Source organism: Propithecus coquereli, unplaced genomic scaffold, assembly GCF_000956105.1.
Source record: "Propithecus coquereli isolate 6110/MARCELLA unplaced genomic scaffold, Pcoq_1.0 Scaffold351, whole genome shotgun sequence".
In the NCBI taxonomy this organism is placed as follows: Eukaryota; Metazoa; Chordata; class Mammalia; order Primates; family Indriidae; genus Propithecus; species Propithecus coquereli.
In genome coordinates, this window is record NW_012149186.1 from 879,551 (window position 1) to 896,496 (window position 16,946).

A 16,946-nucleotide genomic window follows, 5' to 3' on the forward strand; every position below is an offset into this window, starting at 1 on the left:
GTCACCACTCTTCTTCCTGCGGTGGCTCAGCAATGCCTGCATTTTCCTCTACTCCCTGCACTGAGAGGAGAAGTCAAATTGTCCCTTCTGTTGTCAGGAAACACAATGTGGGTGACTGAATCACAATTCAGTGTAGGCCAGGGATGGCCTGCTATGATGGCGGTGTCAAAAATTGGCACCCAAAGTCTGCAATGTTCAATTCACAGCCTCATATTAGAATTCCAGAAAGTGGGTTTCCCACAGTGGCTGGAAATGACATGTCCTCGCACTGCGGGGCCTCAGTCATCTGTTGGTGTCTCTGCCTTCATCACAGTGGATGTTCCTCACATAGCTGGGCCATGGCCGGAGGAAGACGTTTCCATGGTGACGCTGGCTGGGTCTCCGTGGGCAGGGACTTGACCACTGTGACTCTCTATCTGGTTGGGCTGCTATTGAGGCAGCTGGTCTAGGGTGGAGGTCGGGGCCAGACGGACAACAGGCCCATCATGCGCAGCCATCATGGTCTACAGTTAATTGAGTTTTAATTACCCACAGAAGGTCTCCCAGCTCACGGCCAGCAGGCAGGACACAAGCTGCTCAGCTTGACTTTTCAGTGCAGTCATTAGTCCCATCCGTATCTCTCACGGAGGGTGTGGGAAAAAATGCACAGATGCTTACGGCATTGCCAGAAGGACAGTGACAGCAGAATCTGAATGAAACGGCCGGAATGCAGCATTACGAAGCAGTGGCCCCGCCACTCCCTGTTGCATACCTTTAGATTGGAATAACTTCGAATCAAATTCATTAAATCAGATGTATTCAAATCACATTCATTCAGCATGTGAGTTTGGGCACTTCTCCGGGTGCTAATGAGCCTGTGTCAAAAGTAGTAAATCTGCTTGTGTGTTTATATATCCAGTCTAAAGAAAATCTATTATGCATTTCTCCCACATATATTTGTCGGGCAGCTAATACTTAACATATTAACAGCAGATACATTTACTGAGGCTCGACCATGCACTAAGCTGTGTGTGTATATATGTGTATATGTAAATATATATGAGAGCTGTAGACATACATACATGCATATTATATGTGAGAGAATATGTTCTCTCATATATACATGCATATTTTTATCTTTCTCTACATACGTAAAATCTTCTGTGTATAATTTCTAAGCCTCATCAACCTTATGATACTGTTACTGATATTATCTCTATTTTAGATATAAAAAAATCGAGGCCCAGAAATGTTAAATACCTTGCCCAAGGTTTTGCCTGTTGATTGTGACTTCATGTTCTTTTCTCTGTCCTGTGCCAGGTCGAGTCAGACCTGGGCCTCTCGTTATGACAGTTATAACAGTTCGTCGTCTGTGGCGAATGCGTCTTGCTCTTGCTCTGTAAGCCTATCTCTGTCTTCCTCAGTAGACCTCGTTTTCATGCTTACCTTGCTTTCGGTGTGTCTGGTCATTCTTCCGCTAAGAGCACACCAAGAACTGAGGGCAAAATGCCGACCCGACGTCGCTGTGCCACGGCCCGATCGCTCTGTCTAGGGAAGAGGCTCTGTGCTATAACACCTGTGCGTCCGGGCTTCACGTTGGTTTTGACAAGATGGGTGCACAGGAATCAAAAATCCCTCCTGACACCACTTTGGGGTGCATTCTCTCCCAGTGGGGCAAGTTTGATCCAGACACTCTGAAGAAGAAATGTTTAATCTTCTTAGGCACAACCGCCTGGCCACGGTACAAGCTGGACAGTGGAGAACAGTGGCTGCCACTCGGGACTCTAAGTCACCCCACCATCTTATTCTTGCAAAAGGGATGGAAAATAGGCTGAAATACCATTAGAAAAAAAGAGTCAGAAGACCTGGGGTAAACAGGAACCAGTGGTCCAGCCTTCACCCACAGGGGCCTGCCATCTGCTTACTGCTGAGCCCCCCAGAATGATCTGACACATTGGACTTTGGTGATTACAGATGTGCTCAGTGGGGTCTCCAGGAGAGGCTGGGTTTAAGGCCGCACCACATCCTGGAATTTGGGGCAAGCCACTTAATCCTTTTGACTCTGTTTTCTCATGTTTCAACAGGGATAACACCTTCCTGCTGGGTCTGTTTAGAAGATGGGAATATATAATATATACATGTATATATACCCCCTGCCTGTGTATGTGTGTGTGTGTCCCCTATGTATATGTATGTGTACCCAGCGTGCGGCAAGAGCTTATCAAGGGAGAGCTGGCATTATTAACTTCTGTTGCACCTGTGTTTTCATGGTTGGGTCGTATAATCTATTCTGGTTTCAAAATCCCATCCTGAATCTTCCCTTTCTCTGTTCTAAATGCGCCATCTTTCACGGGTGCTAAATTCATATTCTTCCCGGCAGCTATAAAAGATCTCCCTGTCATTGGAGGAAAACGCTGTGCCCACAGAGATGCCACTGAGAAGCCAGCCTTTTTAAGCTGTTGACTTCTTCTTGGCTTATTTTTATAGGTGTTTGTGGAAATACCCCAGATGAACAAAAGAATAGCACAGCCAATTCTGGGGTCTTCTCTACAGACATCCTGAGCAACGGGCACCAGGGAAGCTTGTCGTCGCACACACAAGACCAGCACAGAAATACCGAAGAACCAGGAGTGGCTCAGGTGCAGAGCCTGATGTCCAGGCTGAGGTCTCGGCTCTCCCCGCTGCCATTAAAGGTAATCATCCCTTTTTCTAGAAAGGGTTTACTTTCTAGAATTTGGAGGAAAAAGAGCAGGCTGAGGAGTCCAACAGCCTGGCTCCCCAGTCCTTCCTTGCTCTCTGTGTGCCATGTCAGGTGGCCGGAAGTTACCTATCCCCTCTGACCCGCAGCTTCCTCATCTGTAAGATGGCAGTAAATGCCTGCACTGCCTGTTGGGGAGAAGAACATACAGGGAGAAGACAGAGCTCCTAGCGCACTGCCTGGGCCACAGGGCTCGGCGTTGGAGCCTTTGGTGTCCTTGGACCCTATTTATAACTGTTACTGATAATAACAACATGAGAAATTGGTTGCTGCCAAGGGCAAGGCCTTGGCAATGTGGCATCTCCTATTCTTGGCCTCTAGCTGGTCCTAAAGCTGGAAACTTGGGGGCTTTGCCCTTGGTCACCACCTATTGCGGAAGAAGATAAAGTCCGGCTTAGGTGTACAGAAGGCGATGTGCCTCAGTCCCAGCTCTGCCTTCCTCCCGCTGTCTCCCTGGATGCTGAAGTGGCATGGGCTCCCTTGGCCCCTCCAGACCACCTCCAGCCTCTCCTTTCTTCTCTGGGCCCTGCGTGGCTGACATGAATGGACTGTGTCAGCTCACTGTCTTCTGCTTGGTTCTGCCCAGGAGAAGCCCCAGTAGGAGCCTGCAGTTGGGGGAAGGTGAGGACAGGCTTGCCACTGTCCCTGTGCTGACACAGGTTGGCCGTGTCTCTCTACTGACAAGCACAGCTCCCATCAGGTGGTCTTTGCCACAGGAGGACTCCCTAGGCCCCATTAACCCTCCCTCCTCTTGCCTCTTGGGCTCCGGGGTGGTGATGCTCCAGTGTTCTAGCCCCAAGGTGCTCAGGGGCTTCTTACTGGTTTCTCTAAAGGCTGCCAACAGCTTCGAAAGCAGCTTTGCATGAACTCTCCTCCCTTACCCAGGTTGGGTGTGTGCCCCTCCCGCTCTTGCCGGGACTCTGGCTGAAACAGGCAAATCATGGCACCTGTCTCAACCTCATTTTTCTCTTTTGTGAATGGAGGTAATGATGCCTGGCCACAGAGCCACGGAGACAAAGGGGCGTCGGGAAGGAAAGTATCCTTTCCTTCTACCCATCTTAGGTGCAATGGCTGGGGCCCCTGTACTGGAAGACAGATTAATAAGAGAAAAGCTCACAAATTTATTTAATGTGAGTTTTATATAACACTCTGGTCCCCAGCGCCCAGGCCGCCGACCAGTACTGATCCATGGCCCATAGGAACCAGGCTGCAGAGCTGACGGTGAGCTGCGGACGAGCGAGCGAAGCTTCATCTGTATTTACAGCCGCTCCCCGTGGCTCACATCACCTGAGCTCTGCCTCCTTGCTCCCTGCTCCCCCCAGCCCCCAATCCATGGAAAAATTGTCGTCCATGAAACTGGTCCTGGGTGCCAAAAAGGTCGGGGACCACTGATGAGCCTTCGTTAAGGACATGAAGCCCTGAAGAAACAGTTCGCACCGTGTTTCATAGTAGGTCTGCTGAAGAGTGGAGAGTCGTGGGGAAACATGAGCAGACCAGGGCAGGAGTGCATAAACCAGGGGGACTCCGCAAGGCCTGTTTGTCCATATTCCTCTCTGTGTCCCTGTGTCTTCAGAGATAAGCTCTCCTTTCTTGTGGGTAAAGGGAGGCACCTCTCTTGAGGGTCTCGTGCCCTGCTTCTGGGGCAGGCAGAAAATCCTCCCTAGGTGTTATGACCTGCTACGGAGGAAACCTTCCTGCACGTGCTGTTTCTCAAATGTCTCCAATATGCCGAGGTGCCATATTTTGGGGTGGCGTGCCTTGAGACCTGTCACCGGGGTCGGGCATGCAGTAGGCTCCTGAATGCCAGTGCCTTCCTAACCGGCCGTGGTGTTGCCCAGGACAGCGCATGCCATGAAGAGCTGGGTGCAGGGGATCAGCTGCTATCATTGCGTGCTCACCTACCTGTGTGTCAGGTGCGTCCTGATCACTTTACATATACTTGCTCGTGAAGGCGTCCTCACAGTCCTATGAGACAGTTACTATCACTAATGCCTTTCATAGCGGGGGTACCTGAGGCACAGAGAGCAAAGGAACATGCCCAAGGTCCCTTAGGGAGTAAGGGGCAGAGCTGGGATCGGAGTCCACAGGTTGGCCTTCAGAGCGGAAACCTTCACCTTGGGCTGCCCTTTGGGAGGGCCCCTCTGGCAGGAAGCTGGGCAGGAGGCCTTCAGGCTGGGGCCTCTGTGACCACAAACCTGCAGACTGGCTTCTGGTGAGCAGCTGAGGGGAGCGACGGCTCTCCAAGGCCACAGCGGACCACAGCGCAGGCCGCAATCCCGTTCCATCCGGATCCAGGCTCTTCTGGGTCACGCGGCCAGCTGTGTGGCCAGGTAACCTTCTGTGGCGTGGTCGAGTTTGCAATCTCACGTTAGGTCTCACCTTCAGCTGTGGTTTTACTCCTTGAATTATAAAATTTAGACCAAATACCTCCCTAGACCATGGGTGTGCAAAGTCTCTGGAGGAACTGAGGCTTGTTGGTTACCATTCCGATCCCTTGGGAACCTCCTCTGTTGCGTTAGTAGTTTTTCAGCTCGTTTATTTTCCCGTGTGTTAATAGTGTTTTCCAACATGGTGACTGGGACACACCAAGCAAAGGGACCAGATAGGACAACAGACCCATCTGCTAGGCACAGGGGCCAGTGGGGCAGGAGCAGTGAGCCAGGCACTCTCGGCCTGGAAGTGGCGGTCAGCCCCACCCAGCACACCCTCGGCTTCCTCCTTCCCTGCCGTCGCCTGCAGGGTCTCCCTTCTCTGCTCCTCAAGCTTTTGTTTCAGCCAGACCCTGAGTTCACATTCAGTTCTCCCCCTTGCTGGGTGCAGGCACTCACGTCTCTGGGCCTCCAGGGAGTAACACATACTTTATCACAATCACAGTTGTTATCACAATGGTTATTGGTTAATTGGTTGGGAATCTGTTCATTAAACATCTCCATCCTATTAGAGTGTAGTACAACATGGACAGGTTTGTCTTACCACTGCTGTGTCTGCCCAGCAACTTGCATAGTGCCTGGAACATAATAGGTGCTCAATAAATGTTGCTGTATGATTAGACAAATGAATGAACAAGTCATACGTGGTTATTGTCACGGTACCAAGAAAGATGCCTGGTACATGGTAGACCATTTTTCTCTTCTGTCATTCCCTAAAGCATTCAGCCATTGTCAAGTACACACCCAATGTGCCACTCTTGCTAGGAATAATCAAAAGTCCTTCTGAAGTTGTCTTTTGCCTCAAGAAGCTGCCATGGATCTGGTATCCAGCAAACCTTCACTTGCCTGGTATCAGGTGTGAAGCCACCAGGAAGTACCTGGATGGCTTCAGTTCTAATATGGATTTTGCATCATGAGCAGATAGGAGGGAACCTACACTTCCTGATCGCCTGCTAGGTGCTGGGCATCATTCACAATCGCACAGTGAAGAGGGGACCTCATGCCAGTTCTTTGGACCAGAAAACTGAGTCTGGAGGGGCTGAGAGACTTGTCCAAGGCCCCACGGAGAGGAACTGGTAAAGCTGAAATGAATGCCCCTGTGCTCTGTCCGGCCTGCAGTGCTGCCTGCTCCTGAGAGCGGGTCAGAGCTAAGAGGTGCCATCTGCTCACACAGGGCACGTGCCTTCATGCTTTTTTGATTTTGTCTGTTTGTTTGGGGCAGGATGCTGGTTCTTCTCGTCCTTCATCACCTTCAGAGACCAAGGCTGGTGAAATCTACTTCGTGGAACTGGTTAAAGAAGACGGGACACTTGGATTCAGCGTGACTGTAAGAGTTGTTAGGCGAGCTTAGAAAGCAATTAAACAGATGTCCATCCGGAGCGGGGGTGGGCATTCCCCCCAGATGGCCACCTTCAATAGCGTGCTCTGTGCACAAGTGCAAGTGGTGACCTAAAAGGTCAGTGGGGCCCTGCAGTGGGGGATGAGTTCAAAGACAACAGAGAGGCACCGGGAAACCTTGGGTGGGGCAGAGCAGGCACTGAGGAACTCCAGCAGCGTGGGGAGGCAGTGCAGGCGGAATGGGCAATGTGTTCTGGCTCTGAGGTCAAGCTGGACTGCAGGGACAGTGCAGCAGGGAGGGGCTTCAGGGGCACAAGCCAAAGGCCGGTGGGGCAGTCCACTGCCATCTGGCCAAGGGTGAGGGGATCAGTCCACTGCCATCTAGGGAAGGATAAGGGTGGCGCCTTGTGCTCAGACCTCCCAGGGCCAGGACAAAGTTCCACCAGCCCGGCCTTGATCAGGACTGGCACTTTGCATGTGGGTTCCGGGCTGTACCCAGGAGACCTTCCAGGAGGGAGATTGCCCATGCACTGTGGTTACCAAGGGTTTGGGAAATAGCACACACACAGCTGGTGAAAACCCAGAGGTCAGAGGTTGGAAAGTCCTGCGTTTATTACTGAGCACTGAAAATAATCCATTACCTTGAGACCCTGGAATGGGTCTGGATTTCAGGAACCTCATTGTTGGATTTAACTGTTGGTTGGAAACAGAATGGAATTTTTAACAGATAAGGAAATGGCAAAGGAAACCCAAGAGGTCAGTGAATGGAGGGCATTCTTTGCTTTTCCATGTGAGGATTCTGCACGCCTGGAGCAAGGGTAGCTGGAATGTCGGACCTTTGGCCTGCGATAAACTTGTCATCGGTAGATGATTTTAAGGCAGCAAGTAAGAAACCAAGAAATAAAGCTCATGAGTCTACATGGAGTGAACAGGCTGGTACCAAATATGGTCAATTTATTCTTGGCTTGGCGTAACAATCCTATCAGACACAAAACATGGCTATTTCTTATCTGAAAAACATGATAAATTTTGGATTATTCATAAATAAATATGTATATATGTGTATATACACACACACACACACACACACACACACATACACATACATATATATGCTGAGAAGAGGTTGGTGATTTCCTTTGGCTGGCAAAAAACTTGGATTTTCTTTGGGGAAATTTAATCTCAAAAATAATTTTTGAAATGTTGCACTCAAATCCAAATGGCCATTAAACAAATGAAGAACACCCAACCCCCCCATAAAAAGTGGCAGGAATACAAATTAAAATGAAATTTAAACTTTATATCTGCCAGCTTGGCCAAATATAGCTGGTGGGATGCAGAAAAATCATACCGTCGCACAAAGCTGTGAGAAATGTGAGTAAGTACATCCATATTCACGTCGGGCTACAATCTGGCGATGTCTGCTACAATGCAAAACGCACACATCCTCTGGCCCATCAGAGTACACAAGACATGCCAGGCACAAGCCTTCAGGCCTGAGCCAGATCTGCCTCTGTCGGTCGCTACCTATGGAGAGGCCGTGGTGCATCCCGTGTGGCCCGTAACCCAGCACCTGCCATGCACTGGGGCTGGAGCAGGGGCCGGGGCACGGCTCCTTCACACAGATTCTAGTCTGTTGTTCTGTGTCTGGCAAACACCTGACCTTACTGCTCAGTGGGGAATACAGTCTAAACAAACAGGTGAATTCAGATGGCGATGAGGCTATGGGATCGAGTGGTGGGTCGGTGGGGGCTCCCTTAGTCAGGGCGGGTGGAGGAGCTCCCCAGAAGTGGGCAGACGGGTGGTGAGTTTTTCGTTGTGTTTTCCAGGGTGGCATTAACACAAGCGTGCTCTATGGAGGGATCTACGTGAAATCCATTGTTCCCGGAGGGCCCGCTGCCAAGGAAGGGCAGATCCTGCAGGGTGAGGGATGGAGTCGTGGTGGGAGCTCTGCATCCCGCGGTGTAAAGAGCCCTGGGCAGGGAGGGACAGCGTCCAGCCTGGCCCTACTCCCACTCGGAAACCTCGTGCAGACGACTGCCTCTCCGGGTTGTGCTTTCCTCACGTGGACGGGCAACGATGGAACCTGCCTGCCCACTCGGCAGGTTAACACGGGTGGGATGTTTGCAGTGGCACGTCGGGAAGCGTAAGGTGACATAAAAATAATAGAAGACTTAAAAGAAACATGTTGCTCTTCGGCCTTCATGGGAGAACCAAGTGCTTCCCTTGGAGGACAGAGCTGGCCTTGGTGCCCGACTCTCATACACAGGGACACCGTGAGCCTTCTCTCTGCCCTTCCTCAGCTCCCACTGCTCTGACGGAAGGGGGTCATTTTTATTGTTCTCCAAAACTGCCAGAATTGAGGCCAAAGCAGCACGTAGGATCTTATCTCCATTTCCCGTAGTATTCCAATAGCCCCAGCATCAACCATGACCTTTTTTTTTTTTGAGACAGAGTCTCACTGTGTTGCCCAGGCTAGAGTGCAGTGGCGTCATCTTAGCTCACAGCAACCTCAAACTCCTGGGCTCAAGTGATCCTCCTACCTCAGCCTCCCGAGTAGCTGGGACTACAGGCATGTGCCACCATGCCCGGCTAGTTTTTTGTATATATTTTTAGTTGTGCAATTAATTTCTCTCTATTTTTAGTAGAGACGGGATCTCGCTCTTGCTCAGGCTGGTTTCGAACTCCTGAGCTCAAACAATCCGCCCGCCTTGGCCTCCCAGAGAGCTAGGATTACAGGCGTGAGCCACCGCGCCCGGCCCCATGACCTTTTTTGAAATTAAAAGAAGAAGAAAAATCCTGGAGATATAAATATCCAAGCAACTTGAAAATACTTTCAAAAATGGTTTCACAGGGAAACAGGAGATAGGATAAGGTTGAGCAGAGCTGGCTCAACCGTTCTGTGAGCCAGTAATAGAAAGGCTTTTATATCATTGGTCTGCTTCATGCTGCGGGAGGAGGGAGCGAGGGTGTTCAAAGAGGCAGGATTCCTGCTGACTCCACGGGGACGCCTGGCCCCTCTGCTTCCTGCCCTGCTCCTTGAGGCTGCATTGGGCAGGCGCCAGGCAGGGGCCTCCAGAAAGGGTCCTTCCTGCAGCCCCAGGCGCCTGGGACATGACACCTGTCCCTTTCCCAGGTGACCGGCTCCTGCAGGTGGATGGAGTGAGTCTGTGCGGCCTCACCCACAAGCAGGCTGTGCAGTGCCTCAAGGGCCCTGGGCAGGTGAGTCCGCCATTGCTGGGGAGCTGCCCTTCCTTCTGGAGCTTTCCTGGGCACCATCAGAAGCTGCAGTTGCCTCTGGGTAGGGGGAAGGCAGGCAGGAAACGAAAGACTTTGTCTTCATCCGTTTTTCTTCTCTTTCACTTCTTCCTCTTACCACCACTTTTTCCATGGGGATGTGAAACCCGGGAGGTAGCAGACAGATGTTTCCCAGCAGAAAAATTCACCTCCTAAAAATAGCCTTGAAAAACTCACCTGTGCCTTGCCTGGGTTCTGGAGTCAGACAGCAGGGCCGAGCGGGTGCAGGGAAGCGGCGGCCCCAGCCTGGCTCTGGCTGCTGCAGCCCCTGACCAGAGCTTCCGTCTGCTCTCAGGCCTTCTCGCCTTCCTACCTCTGCACGTGGTGACTCCACCCCACCCCCAGTTCATGCCACTTCCCATCACCTGTGTTCATACCCACCAGGGCCTGGGCCAGACCATTCTGGGGTTCTTTTCATCACAATGGAGGTAGAAATCCAGGCTGCCAAGAGTGGAGCCGTTCATCCGTTATGTGGTCTGTAGTCCCTGCAGTGCCCGGCGGTGTTTTGACGTTACCACGCTGTGCTCAGTGCTCTGCCCGAGCGTGGGAGCCTCTCATTGCGCTAGTGCCCAGAGTTGGCATCATGCTTTCCTGGTAACTGAGGAAGCAGCAGAGACAGAAAGGATTCCTGAGGCCTGTCCAGACTGCTGGGAAGTGTTCTGGCCACTTTTTGCCTCCTTTCCCAAAGCAGTCTTCTGGTTTCTGGTGAAATTTACTTATATTGGTGACCTTGGTTGACATATCTTGAGAATAGAGTCATAATTTATTAGCACCCTCTGTTCTTTAGACCTTGCTAATGAACATGGCCAGAGAGGATACCTGGCTGGCCTCCTGGCAGTGATAGAAGGTAGGAATTGTCACTCAGGGATCCTGGGCCAAGTGCCGAGTGACAGTTGCAGCTGGAGGGTGGATACAGGGCCAGGGCCCTCAATGGAAGCTTGGTGTTTCTAAAGAGCTTCCGTGTCATATCTAGCCTCTGGCTCTTGCCCCATGCTCTGGGTGATAGTGGTGTGCAGTGTTGTGGGAAGAAGCAGGGGACATCAAACCAGAAAGGAAGGGGGAAGGCAGTTTGGCGCAGGCTTGGGATGCCATGCTATGGGTTTGGGTTTTAGGTGATGAGAAACGTTAGAGACTTTTGATTAAGAGTGTTGCATGCTCAATTCGTGTTTAGACCAATTCTCTGGTAGCTGTCATGGGGGTGGACCAAAGTAGGCACAGCCCGTGTCCAGCAAGCCATGCTGGCTGGAGCTTGCCGCAGCCCAGCGGACGTTGGAGTGGGAGAGGGGATGGGGGAGGAGCACTGGGGAGCTGTTTCTGATGGGGAACCCGAAAGTCTTGGGAACCAGATGGGGGAGAGCTGAGCCACTCCAAACGAGGCCCCTGGGAGATTAATGGGGCCATGTTTTCCTGTCTGAGGGAGTAAATGCAAGTAGAGGAATGTTTAGGCAGAATGAGGAGGGCGAAGGGAAGGTGACTGAGGGGAGGAAGATGAGTTTGGCACTGAGCGTGCTGAAAAGGAGGGACATGTGTTACTTCCGGGTACACTTGTCCAACAGCAGTTGGAGATAAGGATCTGGATCCCGAAAAAAGGCTGGATGGGAGATTCAAATGAAGCAGCTCACTGGAAGCGTCAGAGAATTAAGAAGCATTTGCAGAGTCAAGGGGGTGCCTCCTGGTTGCCATATGAAGTGTGAATTGAGTTTGTCTACCTGGTCCTTCTAGGTCGCAAGACTGGTCTTAGAGAGAAGAGGCCCCAGGACCTCACAGCAGTGTCCTTCTGCTAATGACAGGATGGGAGATGAACACGCGGCTGTTTCCTTGGTAACAGCCCTGCCTGGCAGTCCCTCGAGCTGTGTCTCGGTGACAGATGGTAAGAGAGAGAATTGAGTGCTACTATTGTCATGTTATCGCGTGCTGCTTTTGAATTGTCAAGTCAAAATGGAAAGCAGGAAGGCTCCTCTGGGTTCTCGAAAGAAAGCAAGCGGTGGCGATCATGATGTGACTGGCTTCCTGATGTGGCGGAGGCCAGTCTGATGGAATATATTTCTGGAGAACAAATGCACGGTCCCAAAATGATTATCAGGCACAGTTCTGCCTCCAAGCCTCCCTCAGTCTTCGGATCAGCTGCTGCAGTGTTAATGTTTGTGTATAGCTATTTAGGATGAAATTGGGGTGAAAGGCTCATGCATTTTCAGACACATTTGGCTCCAGCCAAGGCATTCATAACAAAGTTATCTGAGGAATGACTGGGCAGGTTGGGAGAGGAAGGCGTTCAGCAATCTAACCTTGTTACTAGCATCATTTTAAAAAGCAAGCCCACCGCCAGCTTAAAGGGGCATAATTGCTTGTCTTCTGATGGGTTGCCCCTCCGCACTTCCCTTGTGATTTTGTTTCCTGCTAGGAAAACGTTTATTGCCTTAGTACGTTGTGGTTTGGAGCTTAGCTATTTTTCAGTCCCTTCACAGAGATTTTCTGGTTCTGCAGCAGAAGGTGCAAGGCAGCTTGAGCGTAAGGGCTGAGCGACGGGGTGCGACGGAGGACACTTGTGCTTAAAGCAAGCCTCTCTCCTCTGTCCTCACCCCTCTGCACACTCCATGGGAGGCCTTTGGGAAATTGACTCCAAAATGAGCCGAGGAGGCCGTCCGGCCATGGCAGAGTCGGTCGCACACCGCACCTGCTTCAGACAAGGCCATTCTTGCCCCTGTCAGCTCACGAGTCCGTGCTCTGTCCCTTGCTGCACTGGTTGCCAGCTGGGCTCTGGGAGGCAGACAGAGGGGAGGCCCAGAGGCTTCTTTGGCCACCAGACTCCCGGGGTGCCCAGCCGTGTCCATCTCTGATGCCCAGAGGCAACTGTTTTGTCTTATGGTCAGTCCACTTGGCTAAATAAAACAGCAGCCAAAACATTATCCATAGAGTTGGCCACAATTGTCTCCACGGTCTAATTATGCAAAGTTCAGTTTCGAGCATACTGCAAAATGGCCAGAGTTCTAAAGGAGTAAGAGGAGTGTATGTGATACACGTTTTACTAAATGCCAAGGGCATGTCGTGTGGGTCTATCAACCATATCTTTACATATAAATGTAGCCGGTTGCCTATAACTGTGCTGTCCACTGTGGTAGCCACTCGCCACCTGTGGCTATTGTGGACTTGAAATGTGGACGAAGTGGACAAAATATACTGGACTTTGAAGACTCAGTTTGTAAGAAGAATGCAAAATATGTCATTAATAATTGTTTTGAATTGATTACCTGTTGAAATAGTAATAGTTTAGCTATCTGGGGATAAATGAGATGTACGATTAAAGTTTATTTAACCTGGTTTTTTTTACTTCTTAAATTGTTTTTAAAATTTTTTGTTTGCTTGGTTTTTTTCTTTTACTTTATTTCAATGTAGCTATTTGAAAACTTCGAAGTGACATGTTTGATTTGTATTTGCAGCTCACATTACACTTTATCGGACAGCACTGATCTATAACGTGGATAATGGACTCTGTCACAAAATTAGCAAATGAAATCTTTTATGTAAAACAGAAATGATTCATCTGTTTGACAATTTGCTTTTTGAGGCTGCTGAATTTCACTTGTACTCTACTGAAGGATTTATTTTTATCAACGTCCCACAACACAGGCCCTAAGTTCGAAGTCAAACTGAGGAAGAATGCCAGCGGCTTGGGGTTCAGTTTCGTGCAGGTGGAGAAGGGGAGCTGCGGCCACCTCAGGAGTGATCTCGCGAGGATTAAGAGGCTCTTTCCCGGGCAGCCAGCTGAGGAGAACGGGGCCATCGCAGCTGGCGACATTATCCTGGCCGTGAACGGAAGGCCCACGGAAGGCCTCATCTTCCAGGTGCTGAGGCCAGGAGTGCCGCTGGCCCTGCCTTGCTCGTGCGGGCCTGCCCACGGCAGGGCATGCTCTGGGCTCTGAGAGTCACCCCTGGGGCCTGGACTTGGATCATACAGAGAGGACAATTGGCAGAACATTCCCGTATTTAATTTCCCACCTCTTTTCTTAAATACCTGCCCTTGAGTGAGCCTTGCTTCTCATTAGGGTCATTGGTGACGCCGAAGACAAAACTCTGGCTTTTGTGCTGATGTCTCTTAAAACACAACCGGGATGTGGGCGCAGGGGCTGAAGGGGCTAGAGTCGTCCCTTTCTGCTCCCCTTCCCATTTCTCTACTGAATCTACAGCTTTTGACATAGAGTGTTACACTGATCGTTCTGCCTGTGATAAAAAACATAATTTAAAAAAAAGAGAGAGAGAGTTGAAAGAGAACTCTTCTCAATGCTTATAGCACAAAATCTCAATGAGAGGAGGTATATATATTAGTCACAAAGTTGAGTCATTTGAGGAGCTTTTAATAAAGGTGTAGGCAGGTTGTTGGGAAGCTTAGGGGGCATGTGGTGGCCCAGGGCTGGGAACAGTGGGGTACAGTTACACACCCCCAGCCCAAAGGGAATGGGAAAAGCAATTACCCAACCTCAGAAACGGAGAGAGCCGGATGCAGGGGACTTGCTGGCACGAGCTATGACCGCAGCTAAGGGACGTAGTCATCCTGTGGCAACCCGGGGGAGGAAGCCAGGACACGACACTGACCTCTGCCCCTCCCTGTCTCTGGTCCCTGCTACGCTCCTCCTGGCTGGGCCCAGCAGGAAGCCTCGTGCAGCCCGTGCAGCCCATGTGGGGTGGCTCCAAGAGCGCAGAGCAGGACGGACAAGAGGGAGAGCGGCTCTGGGCGGGCCGGGGAGAGAATCTTCAGAACAGCGGGTGTTTGGGTGGGGAAGCGGCCTTCATCCACCCCTACTCTGATCCAGGAACTTCTCTGGGAGCTGCTGCTGGGCCAGCAACTCTGTGAGGGCCTGAACACAGAGGCAGATGGCCAACACGGTCTCAGAGCTCAGGGACAGGAAGCAGCAGCGTCCCGGGAGAGGAGACCTGTGCTGCGGTGCTTACACCAGGGAGCCAGGGAGGAAGCACAGCCCTCAGAAGTCCTGGGCGGCTGGGGCAGGGACTGAGGGGCGTCTGGATCAGCGCTTCTCAAGCAGGAATGACTTTTCCTTTCAGGGGACATTTGACCAAGTCCAGAGACAACTGATGGGTGCTACAGGCATCTGGTGGGTAGAGACCAGAGTTGCTGCTAAAGATCCTACAATGCACAGGGCAGGTGTCCCAACAAAGGATTCTCCAGCCTGAAATGTCAGTGGTGCCAAGAGGTTGAGACATCCTGGTCTAGATGGGAAATAGGAGCTATCGAGGCAACCTCGTGTCCTGGGCGTCGAGAGGGTGTCTTGGAGCAAGAGGTTCAGCATGATGGGAGCTTAGGGTGTGGGTGCAGAGGGGAGCAGGTGGCATAGAGTGAGCTGGGGCCAGAGGCAGCAGCAGGTAAGAACGGACCCTGTGTGCTGTGCCTTGGAGCTTATGCTGAGAACAGGGTGAGTCGGCAGAGGTGGGGACGGTGCAGCAAGAGCAAGGCTTGGTCAAATCTGCATTTCGGAAAGACCACCCTGGGCAGTGTGGGGGAAGGCAGGTGGGTGACACTGGAAGACGCAGGGAACAGAGAGGAGGTCTCTGCAATGTCACGAGAGAGAGATTCCCAGAGCCCAAGCCAAGCCACGGCAGGACACTCAGAGCCACGTGCCAGGTTGTAGTGATTGGGGTGGTGGGGCCACATGAATGTTGGCCTCTAACATGGGAGAGGAAGGGAGATTGACATGAGACCAGCCATTTGTTTGAGTCACCCTTTCTGAAGAAAAAGCATTGGTATTGGCAGATACTGTCCCGAAAAGGCCCTGGGCAGACCCTGGCCGTTTCCAGCGCAGTATCTGTGCATCGCCTTTGTGGGATCCACAGGCCACTAGCCTTGGCGCCTTGGGTTTTGGGAAATCAGGTCCACAGTGTTGTTCCCTAAAGTTCTCTGGAGCTGAGAAATGGATCAAGGTGGTGGGAGGGGAGCCAACCCCTGGGAGATGGTGGGGAGCACAGAGGAGGAGACCCCGGGGATGTCAGCCCCAGATCTAACCGCAAACCTTGGCTTCTTGCAGGAGGTGCTCCATTTACTGCGCGGGGCCCCGCAGGAAGTCACACTCCTCCTTTGCCGACCCCCTCCAGGTGCGCTGCCCGACATGGAGCAGGGCTGGCAGGTAAGATGCAGGGTCTGCTGCTCTCTTCACCTGGCTCCCCCTTCCCGTCTGTTGGGTCCTGAGAAGCCCAGCACTGCTCGTAGGCAGGGTGCAGTGCCACCTCCTCTCACAGGGGCACGAAAGAGCTGACCCCCAAAGCTGAGTGAGCCTCCTTCCTCTCCCTGCTTCTGCCTCGCCAACATCTGGGTCTTCCCGTAAATGTTTCTATGTTGAGACTTCGGCTGTGAAACTTCAAGCCCAGGCTCTCTGGTAGCCCAGGTATAAGAGAGGCGAAGCCGGGAGCCAGGAGAGTAGACCAAGGGAATTTCCAATAAGAATTTCCATTCTGAGAAGTGAAGTGGAAAACAGGATATACGTCCACTCTCCTAAAGCATAAACAGCCATGTGTGGTCTAGTGCAGAGAAAAGAGGCATTGGAAACAGAACATTTGGGAGTTTTACCTTGATGTCTATATTAGTTAGGTTCTCCGGAGAAATGGAACCAGTAGGAGAGTGTGTGTGTGTGTGTGTGTGTGTGTGTGTGTCTGTGTGTGTGTGTAGAGAGCAAGATTTATTTTAAGGAACTGGCTCATGTGATTATGGGGGCTGGCTGGTCCAAATTCTATAGGGCAGGCCAGCAAGCTGGAGACCAGGGAAGAACTGATCCAGAAGCTTGAGCCCAAAGACAGGCTGGAGGCAGAACTCCCTTGTCCTTGAGGGAGGCCAATCTTTACTCTTAAAGTCTTCAACTGATTGGGTGAAGCCCACCACATCATGAAGGGTCATAAACTCTACTCAGAGTCTACTGATTTAAATGTTCACCACATCTAAGAGATAGGAACACTCATGCACTGCTGGTGGGACTGCAAACTAGTGCAACCTCTGTGAAAAGCAATATGGAGATACCTTAAAGAGATACAAGTGGAAGTACCATTCGATCCAGCAGTCCCATTACTGGGCATCTACCCAAAAGAACAAATGATTCTCTATAAGAAAGACACCTGCACCCGAATGTTTATAGCAGCACAATTCA

The 16,946-nt window shown here is 51.3% G+C and overlaps 1 protein-coding gene across 1 annotated transcript in view; it reads left to right on the forward strand.

The window, feature by feature from the left end:
- Positions 1 to 16,946, forward strand: part of FRMPD2 (FERM and PDZ domain containing 2) — a 79,539-nt gene that overhangs the window by 51,640 nt on the left and 10,953 nt on the right. Inside the window, exons 20-26 of the mRNA XM_012651258.1 lie at positions 2,467 to 2,672; positions 6,389 to 6,493; positions 8,334 to 8,427; positions 9,641 to 9,726; positions 11,524 to 11,671; positions 13,429 to 13,643; positions 15,837 to 15,935. Of these exons, the coding sequence (XP_012506712.1) occupies positions 2,467 to 2,672; positions 6,389 to 6,493; positions 8,334 to 8,427; positions 9,641 to 9,726; positions 11,524 to 11,671; positions 13,429 to 13,643; positions 15,837 to 15,935 (953 nt within the window). The remainder of the gene's footprint in view (positions 1 to 2,466; positions 2,673 to 6,388; positions 6,494 to 8,333; positions 8,428 to 9,640; positions 9,727 to 11,523; positions 11,672 to 13,428; positions 13,644 to 15,836; positions 15,936 to 16,946) is intronic.